The sequence below is a fragment of the Dysidea avara genome, chromosome 14, assembly GCF_963678975.1.
Source record: "Dysidea avara chromosome 14, odDysAvar1.4, whole genome shotgun sequence".
NCBI classification, from domain to species: Eukaryota; Metazoa; Porifera; class Demospongiae; order Dictyoceratida; family Dysideidae; genus Dysidea; species Dysidea avara.
The window spans coordinates 14296080-14307163 of record NC_089285.1 but is presented as its reverse complement, the minus strand read 5'-3'; the positions used below and the strand labels follow the sequence as shown (position 1 = coordinate 14307163).

The following is an 11084-nucleotide window of genomic DNA, read 5'->3' as shown; positions in this document are numbered from 1 at the left end:
AAACAAGTCTTCAGATCAACCCGAAGCGCTTTCAACAAGTTGCTACAGAATTAAACAAAAATATTAAATGGAATTTTCTACTGACTGACTGAGGAACTGACTGACTGATGCCTTCAGACAAGCGTAACTTGATAATGGCTAAGGCTACAGGCTTGATTTTTTTCACTGTTCAACATCGCTTTGGCCCGATAGGTGCCTTTTGGAATACCGCAGTACATACAATGCATTCTTTATGGACTTACCAGTGTCCTCCTTTGTGTCCCATTCATCTTTGCTGACAGCAAAAAGTGTTGATTTGGCGGTAGCATGTGATGGTTTCCCCTTCGTAACAGAAATTGTCCGTTTTTTCATTATAGCTACTTTGATTGCAGAGGTGCTTTTCGAACAGTTCTTGATTCATAATGCTGTGTAATGGGTTGAACATAGCTGACAACGGAGTGTAATGAATGCTTCACTTTTCAGATGATAATTGATTGCTGGGGTGCACAGCACCATTTCTTTCTTTTGATGCAGTATGCATGGGTTCACCAGTCATAATAATTCACAAAAAAAATTAACAAACAAGTATGCAAAAAATAGGAATTTTCAACTAGAGTAGGGACCATAGCACATTGATAAAAAGTACTGAAACAAGCTGGAGTAGTGCATGATATTAAATCACAGTAAAACAATAAGAAGTGTTATATCCCTACTGTGCTCAAGATACCTTAATGGAAATGCATGGTAGGGTTATGACGTGACACTTCTTATTGTTTTACTGTGATTTAATATTGTGCACTACTCCAGCTTGTTTCAGTACCTTTATCGATGTGCTATGGTCCCTACTCTAGTTGAAAATTCCTAATTTTTTTGTGTACTTGTATAATCTTGTTTCAATACTTTTATTGGTGGAATCCTTTAAGTTTAATTGCACTAGTACTGCTTTACGCATGCTATGAGAACTCCATGGTACTTAGTTTACATGCTCTTATCACTGACTGTAGGACTGGGTGTTCCAGGTGGTCTAGCTATTGACTGGATCAACAACAAAATGTACTGGACTGATACTGGGAGAAACATATTAGAACAATCTGATCTCAATGGAAATTTTCGTAGGACACTTATTAGCAGTTCTTTAGATGAGCCCAGAGGAATAGCATTGGATCCTCTCAATAATGCTTTGTACATGACAGAGTGGGGTCGCTCCCCACGCATTGAAAAGATGCGCTTGGATGGCAGCAACCGACGATACATAGTTACACAAAACTTGGTGTGGCCAAATGCTGTAACTGTTGACTATTTTGAACCTACCTTGTTCTGGGCAGATGCTTGGACCGACATTGTAAGAAGAGGAGACCTGAATGGAAATAATGTTGTCACTTTATTAAGTGGCTCTACTGTCTACCATCCATTTGCTTTAACTCAGTTTGGTGAACGTATATACTGGAGTGACTGGTGTCAGTATTCCATTGAAGGAGTAAGCAAACACACTCCAGGAATGGATCATGTCAAAATAACTGGTGGATTTTTAAGGCCTACAGGAGTGCATGCTGTTCACCCTCATCGGCAAGGAGGAGAATGTAGGTCTACCTACATAACAATGATATCAATGATGTGCATGTCTTCTTTTCACATACAAAACAAGATCTTTTCTGTCTTTTTTATGAGATAGTGTATGTAATTATATATAATGGCCTATTGTAGTAGTATAACAAAAGCACATTATTGTATTTTTCAGCCCTGTGTTTGCTCAACAATGGAGGATGTCAACACAGATGTGTGGAGTCATTCTACAGTCACTATTGTGCATGTAATACTGGGTATATGCTTAACTCAGATCAAGAAACATGTTCAGGTATACATTTCACATTACAAGCAGCCACCATTATTACTTTTCTTACCAGACATTAATGAGTGTTCATCCGGTAATGGAGGCTGCTCTCAAATATGTACCAACACTGTGGGAAGTTATCGGTGTAGGTGTATTACTGGGTTCACCCTGAGCTCACGTAGATGCATTGGTAAGTGTTTTAGTTTGTGGTATTGTGTTTAATGTTGCTGTATAACAACAGACCAGAATGAATGTTCAAACAATAATGGAGGATGTGCACAAACATGTCAGAACACAGTTGGGTCATATTACTGCACTTGTCAGGCTGGATACAACCTCAATTCCAACCTTCGTAGTTGTGATGATATTAATGAATGTGTGATGGGTCATCCATGTCCAGGAGAATGTGTTAACACTATTGGATCATTTCAGTGTAGATGTTCAGGTGGACAAACTTACTATCCGATTACTAACAGATGTATTTCTCCAGATTACTGTGCCAGCAATCCTTGCCAGTATTGATGTGTCAGTGGTAGCTCTACCTATCAGTGTTATTGCATGTCTGGGTATGTTCTAGCTCCAGATGGTCGTAGCTGCAATGATATTAATGAGTGTCAGTCAAATAATGGAGGTTGTAGTCAGGTATGTGTGAACCAACCCGGCTCTTATCAGTGTTCCTGTAACACTGGGTACACACTTGATGGTAACGGTCGCACTTGTAGTCGCATACAATGTCCAAGTCCACCAACAATTAGTGGATTCACATTTACTTGTTCAGCACCTCATTATGTTGGGGATACTTGTCATGTTACTTGCACAGAAGGTGATGCTGATCTTGCCGGAAGTGATACCATAAGTTGCTTGTCTACTGGATACTGGGAGGCTGCTAGTGCTGCGTGTACCATCCCAATACCTAATGAGGCACCAACAAGTGTAATGTTATCTACTAGTAGTGTATTAGAAAATGTTCCTGTAGATACTGCCATTGGTACTTTTATTGTGACTGATCGTAACCTTAACCAAACACATACTATTGCTTTAGTAGATAGTGCTGGAGGAAAGTTTAGAATAGAAAACAGAAATTTAGTTGTTAATGGGGAGCTAAACTATGAAGCAGCTAGATCTTATACAATCAGAGTACGAGTAACAGATAACGGTAGTCCACAAATGAGTGCAACATTTAGTCTCACTGTTAACATTCTCAATGAAAATGAACCACCATCAACTGTTACCATATCAAATAACATTATAGCAGAAGATACCTCTATTAACACTGTGATAGGGTTATTGCAGTCTACTGATCCTGATGTAGGCCAAAGTGTTAGGTTTAATCTGTTAACCACAGGTGGGGGTAAGTTTGCATTGAATAGTAATTCCCAACTAATTGTAACATCAAGTTTGAACTATGAACAACAGTCTCGGTACATGCTTGGTTTTCAAGCTTCTGATTCAGGTTCACCATCTTTAAGTACCATCAGTATAATAGCTATAACAGTACAAGACCACAATGATGCACCAACTAACATTAGTCCATTATTTTTTATCAGTTCGAGAAAATCCTACTATTGGACAAACACTGACAACCTTTACAGTTGAAGATGAAGATTCTAGTGGCACTTACTCAGTAGTCTTAACTCCCAGCTATGGCTTAGTGATTAATAATCTTCAGTTAATTGTTAGTGATGCCAGCATGTTAAGCTATGAAGATTACCCTAGTCACAGTGTCACAATATCCATGAGGGTAACCGATGGTGGGTTTAGCCTTACTAGACAACTAGCCATTCAACTTGCAGATACCAATGAAGCTCCTACAGGAATTTCACTATCATCTTCTTCAGTACATGAGCACAGCTCATTAGGTAGCGTAATAGGAAGCTTAATGGCTAATGATCCAGACCTTAATGACACACATGTGTTCACATTGTTGTCAGGTGTGCATAGTAACTTAGTAAGAATCGAGGGAAGCTCTCTACTTGTTAACAATGATATTGACCATGAAACATTTTCTTCATTTTTCATTATGATAAAAGTGGCAGATAAAGGCTCACTCACTTTTACCCAAACTCTATCTATTTCTGTCATTAATGAAAATGAAGCACCGGGTAACTTTTCCTTCACCCCAAGTTCAACATACACTTGTTCTCCAGCTAGAGCTAATTCAGGCTGTGTACCGGAGAACACACCACCTCCTCAGACAATTGGTCAACTATCTGCCACTGATCCTGATGGTGATGCTATCTCATATACTTTGAGAGATTATATAGCAGTTTCCTCATACTTTGGTGTAGATCAGTCATCTAATCCTCCCCAATTATTGCTGTCTGGTGACACACTTAATTATGAAACAAGTGTATATGGGAGTCACATTGTCCTTGGCATTGAGGTTGCTGATACAAATGGACACTCTTCCACACATACTGTACTAATTGAACTATTGAATGTCAATGATCCACCCACTACAATAACACTGTCTAATTCCGTGATTAGTGAAGATGCCCCAGTTGATCAAATCATTGGATCTCTTGAAGGAATGAATGAAGATGATGGTGACCAACTAACATACAGGTTGGATTACAATCCTAGTGGACTGTTTGGTATAGATGAAAATCACTTGGTAGTTACACAACCTCTAAATCATGAGAGTGCAATAAATGTACACAACATCAGTATCATTTGTAGTGATGGAATGGCTGAAAGTGATCCATTTTGGTTTGTAATTGAAATCAATGATGCTGCTGAGCCCCCAATCAACATAACACTGGACAGTGATACAATACCAGAGAACAATCCATTTCATACTACAATTGGTATTGTTATAGCATATGATATGGATGTTGGTGAGACTCTAACATATCAACTAGATGATAATGCAAGAGGGAAGTTTATACTTGTACAAAGTGGAGGTAACCAAGTCCTACAGTCACTTGTAAGCTTTAACTATGAAGAGGAAAATGCATACAACATCATAGTGAGAGTAACTGACAGTGCTAACCATTTTAAACTACAGATATTCAGTATTCAGGTAAATAACTTAACTCATAATTCAGTAAATGTGTCAAGTTTCTTAACTTATTGTATAGGTTGTTGATGTTGATGAGCCTCCAGAGAATATCGTACTGCATTACAATCCAGTACGTGAAGGATTAAGTGATATCATTGTTGGAATCCTTACTGCTGATGATCCCGAAGGAAGACCACTGACTTTTCAGGTCAATGATCCATCAAACAAGTTTACGGTAAACATTACAGTTACTATTAATTGTATACTAATGTATCAATTGTTCACTTCTAGCTGACTCATGTTGCTCACAATGACACTTATACACTGAGACTGATTGGTGCACTGAACTATGAAGAATCTCAAGTTCACACCATTACAGTTAACGTCACTGATAACACAACTACACCGGTCACACGACGTATAGATATAACAGTTGTGGATCAGAATGAACCACCTACTGATATTATAATTGACAATTTGATGGTAGAGGAAAATGTAGCAAATGGTACCATGGTGGGGTCCATCTCTGTGGTTGACCCTGATGCAACAGAACAGTTCTCTTGTGTTCTTCTTGATAATAGTAATGGATTATTTGACATAGAAGGACTTGTGTTAGTTGTGACTGGTACAATTAATTTTGAACAGCATTCATTACATAGTGTCACTGTGGAATGTTCAGACAAGGGACAACTGGTATACACAAAGGTGTTCAGTTTGAATATCTTGAACATCAATGATGTTCCAACTGGTATTGAATCTAACACTGGATTATTTGAAGTAGCTGAAAATATGCCACCATCTACACGAGTGGCAAATCTGAACACTATTGATGAAGATGTTGGGGACACTTTTACATATCTAATTCTTGACAACACCGACAAGTTTAGCATCTCTGGAAATGAATTGCAAACAGTAATTCCACTAAACTTTGAAGAAGAATCATTGTATCAGGTGTCTATTCAAAGTATTGACTCTGAAGGTGATAGTATCACTGTTACTATTAATATTCAAGTGACAGATTTAAATGATGCACCAAGTGATGTCTTCTTTGTCACTGCCCCAGTTGTCCCTGAAGATGCTGCTATTAATACAACCATTGGTAGGTTGGAGGTTATCGATGAGGACATTGCAGACAGCCACATCTTTGATACGTCTGGTGTATCATACAATTTCTGGGTAGATCAACAAGGCGTTGTCTATACCTTTTCAACACTTGATTTTGAGGAACCACCAACACTGTTATTTGATGTTGTGGCTTATGACAGTGGTGATTTAAATAGGCTGAAAACTTTGACAATAACCATCAGTGATGTTAATGAAGCACCATATGAAATTCTTTTATCCACATATGAAACTGCAGAAAATCAACCAGCAGGTAATTTTGTAGCTACTGTCACTGTGGAAGATCATGACTACAATGAAACGTTTGTATGTCAGTTGATTCAGCCATCACCATATTATTTTGAAATAGTTAACAATGATTCGGACATCACTCTGATCACTTCCAACTCTACCATCAATTATGAAGCAACCGGATCATTTTTGATAACACTTGACTGTTATGATCATGGTGGACTAGTGTACAGTAAAGACATTGAAGTGACTATAACTGATAATAATGATCCTCCAACTGAAATAAGATTTGTTAATGCTCTGTACACTATCCCAAATGGACAGATGGAAATGTTACTGACCGTTCCAGAGGTAGAGATCCGTGAAAATGCTGATCCAGGTCAAGCAGTTACGGATATCATAGTGACTGATGAGGATGTAAATCAAAGGCATACATGTGAAATTATTAACACTACTTACCCTAATTCCTTTACCATAACATCTACTGGACCCACTCTGCAAACCAGTGAATCCCTCAATTTTGAGCAAACGGATAGTGTATACTTAGAAATCAGATGTTCTGACAGTACTGAAAGTATCACTGCTGCACTTTTGGTTGACATTATTGATGTGAATGAAGCTCCTACTGGTGTTAGTTTAGTGCCTAATGTTGTGACCGAAAATTCTCCATCTGGTACACTTGTGGGTGTGTTTAACTTTGTGGACCCTGATGATAATGCTGCATCTCAGTCGGTATATATATTTACTTTAGGTTCGGCAAGTGCTCCATTTGTTATTGGTCGTAACTCTTCACATTGGTATCTGTCTGTGAGCAGGCAATCAATGAACTATGAAGCATTGTCATCATTTACCCTTAGCATTTCTGTACTGGAAGTAAATCCAGAAGGAAATTTTTCATATGTTCAAATTGTTGAGGTGGATGTAGAAGACATTAATGAGTCACCAACTGGGTTAACATTTCATGATGGCTACACTTCTGTTGTTGTATCTAGCGACACACATCCTGGGATTGTTGTTGAGACTTTTACTGTGATAGATGAAGACCACAATGACTTCCATACCATAACTGTTATTGGTGGAGATGCTGATTTATTCTTTGAAATATCAGGCCAGAATCTAATATTGATTGAAGTGTTAACACCTGGAGTTTACAGTCTATTTCTTGATGTGATGGCTACTGATTCAGGTAATTTAACAATCACCCAACATTTTGGTATCTCCATTATTGACATGTCAACTTGCAACACGAGCAATCCCTGTGATGAACATGCATTTTGCTTCATATATCAACCGGGACAGGCTTCATGTGTGTGTGAACTTGGCTACTCAGGAGATGGATATTCTTGTGTTGACATAGATTATTGTGAAAGCAGTCCATGTCACCCTATCAACACCATTGGCAGATGTAAAGATGGAGAAGGAGGTATTGATAACTACACGTGTGACTGTGTACCAGGATATGATCCTCCCAATTGTTTTAATGAGACCAATGAATGTGCCGATATGCCTTGTGATCCACTTGGAACATCTAGATGTATTGATCTGTTTAATGACTTCAACTGCACTTGCCGTAAAGGCTTTTTTGGAAAGAGATGTGAAAACATTACTGATAACTGTGAAAGTATGCCATGTAAGAATAATGGAACCTGTTATAATCAACCTGGTGGGTTTACTTGTGCCTGCCCACTACCATTCTTTGGTGACCTTTGTGAAAAAGACACAACACTTTGTGACAAAAACAATCCTTGTCCTTTCAATGGAACATGTCAGACTATAACAGATACTTGTGTGTGTAGCCCTCCATACTTCCACAACTGTCAACATTGTGATGTCGGTTGCTTTTGGGATAACAAAACAAATGAATGTGTTGACTTTGACGAGTGTGCCAACAATCTTCACCCATGTGGTGAAAACACATCTCTGACTTGTGTCAAGATAGGCCGTGTACATTTTGTTGCATAGAGAAGAATGGCAAGATAGCATTCTGTGGTCCATTAGAAGGGGGCAAATTTCGTAGTACATCTGAGGATGTTAATGTGCCTGCTATAGTAGTTCCCACTACTCTAATACTAATAATTCTTGCTTTAATATTGATCTTGACAGTAGGATATTTAAGATACCGTCACTTGAAGGGTAAGAACAGAGGTCTTCGTAATGAAAAGTATGTTCCATTTGAAGATGATGATGCTGTGCCAGTTAATACCACTACATCAAACAATTTTGCTAATCCCCTTTACAGTGATCCATTTGCTGCTCTGCAAGTTGGTGTTGCTAACCCTGCATTGAAGCAGCCAGGATATCGTGGCTCTCTTGCATCTACTGGAACTAGAGTTAGATATATTAGCAATGATTCACAGTATTTAGAAAATCCTGAAGTGAAACATCATTCAATTATTTCAAACCCTTTATTTGCGGATAATGATGATGTACCCACAGATGTAGATGGCTATGAAGAGCAAGAACACTAACTGACTGTTTTGTTAACACTTAGTACAACCATCTCTTAAACATTATGTTGTGTGTGTGTGTGTGTGTGCTCCCCTTTTCTCTAGATGCACTGATTTTAAATTAGTGTTAAAGTTGTATCATCTTGATTTTTGTTAAGGGTATAATGCATTATTGTGATGTCATCTATACGTACATGTGTTTTTGCTAAACTATAAGAACAGTTAGTATTATTCAGTCAGTTAGCTGTGTGGAATATATGCATCCCTATGTGCAGTACCCAGCCTATGATTACTACCATGTGAGTTGATTGATTGATTTTACCCTCATAACCCAATGGTGGTATGGATGTTCTTCAATGACTCTTTATATGCTATTTTTGGATAAAACTAATGTTGATGTTCTATAATTATAGAGGTTAAGTCAGTAAACTTTTGGACAACATTGTTAGCCACAATACTAGGGCTGGGGGATAGTATGAACATATCGGAATATCGGGACAGTATCACTATCATGTATTTATTGTCTATCATTTGAAAAATTACTATTGGACAGTAATTAAAATGTAAAATATGCAAAAAATATTACCGCAAAACACTTGTAAAAATAATATTTGGGAACAAAAATCAGTCTAAAAAGGCTGTTTAGTCTTTTAGTCAAAACATATCCATAAGTACATCCTCCTTGCATATCTCTGTGAAGGTAATAAGTAGATTTTAACTATCGTTATACTATTGTCTATCATGAACAGTGTCTTACTACGATCAGACATCACTATCCCAGCCCTACACAATGCACATGCCAACTAACATACACCTGTAAACCTGTGAAGTATTTAAAGTACATATGTATGCACGTACTAATATTGAAGACTAAATTGACCATGCTGCATGGCACAAATATTACGGTCATAAAACAATTTCTCTAAAATAGATGGTTTAGTTGTGGTGTATATATTGAAACTCTAATAGATGCTGTCCTTCTAAGAACAGGGTCTGGTTCATAAGACCATTCGTGTTGAATATTTCATTGTAAACTTAAAACACAAGTGGGAATAAATTACCTCACCTTTACCCCTTAATTATAAGACACCTATATACCGTAAAGTATAAAGCCACTAAGCATGCAAGAGTATAAAATGATTAAAATGTTCTACTCTAGTTATATTAAATTTCAATGGACACACTCAGTGGTTTTAACCCTGAGACCTATTTATATGCTACCATCCTCAGCACTGGGTGTTTAACTATAGCTATTAGCTAACTGCATGGATATTATTATACCACCCAATTGCCGTATATGTACAGTATTGTAGGAATGTAGATGTATTTGGATGCTTGATGCCTAGTCCCTTATCATTCGAAGTGTTTTATCTTCCTGCAATTTCACTAAGCAAGCTTTCCTGCACCATGTGAAGAGGTGGTCCCAAATAATATTATAGTGATCTCCCATAACTACTGTATTAATGACAATGATGCTCAAATGGACTATATTATTCTATATATTATATATTTTTTGGAACTGATGCTTCCGTAAGCAAGTTATATCAAATATTTCATGTAGATGAAACACTTGATCCCCCACTGTGTAGCTATACCTTTGTAACTATTCTATAAAATATTTGATTGTTTATCAAAAGAGATGCATGCTTTATATTATCCAAGGAAGGGGTGGCACCAAAAGGCTAGGCCTGCTTCCCTATACATAGAGCCATAGCCTGCAAGTGTGCCTTCAAATTCCCTCTGGCACATCCAAACAAAATACATACAGTACGTATACACAGATGGTCGGATGTATATACAAAATATGAAACACAACATAGTAACAATTTAAAATACAATAAAATTACATGATGAAGTACTGTTCATATTACAAAATGATCTGACTGTATTAAGGGAACCCCCATTCCATATGAAATGGTGCAAAAAAAACAACAGAACAATAATAAGGTAATAGTTGAGAATGGACAATCTGATAGCGGTGGAAATTAAAGTGTACATGTATGTAACGGAATGGCAGCTATGTTACAATATTGTGAGTCAACCTAGTAGAAAAGAAGGATCTTCTGGTATGAAGTGTAGAGCATTTAAGATAATAAGAGAGTCTGCATACAGCATTAAATTTACATTCAGTGAAGGGCAAGCAAGCTTTCATTTGACAGACTTCTAAAGGCTCCCAAGAGAGATTTTGGAGTAAGGTGGTTACACTGTGCATGCATTACATATATATTGAGCAGCACTCCATTGGACTTTCTCAAGATTGTCTATAAGGTATTACTGTACAGGTATACTCAAGTTTTGGTCTAATTATCATGCTTTGTATGCTAGTGCTTTTGTGTAAGCTGATGAAACTTTGGTGTTCCTTCAGAACAGGCCTAGCATGCTAGTTGCATTTGCTATTTTCTCATGAGCTTGTCTGTCACATTTAAGGTTTGACTGAAATATGATATTGAGTACATGGAAATAGAGTACCATA

At 37.5% G+C, this 11084-nt stretch overlaps 1 protein-coding gene across 1 annotated transcript; it reads left to right on the top strand.

Moving 5' to 3' along the window:
* The first annotated feature begins 961 nt into the window (after positions 1 to 961).
* Positions 962 to 8841, top strand: LOC136244151 (protocadherin Fat 4-like). Its single transcript, XM_066035668.1, has 6 exons — positions 962 to 1559; positions 2052 to 2241; positions 2341 to 3278; positions 3358 to 4832; positions 4891 to 5046; positions 5103 to 8841. The coding sequence occupies exons 1-6, from the start codon at positions 962 to 964 to the stop codon at positions 8124 to 8126; spliced, it is 6381 nt and encodes a 2126-aa protein (XP_065891740.1). The 3' UTR covers positions 8127 to 8841.
* The last annotated feature ends 2243 nt before the right edge of the window (positions 8842 to 11084 follow it).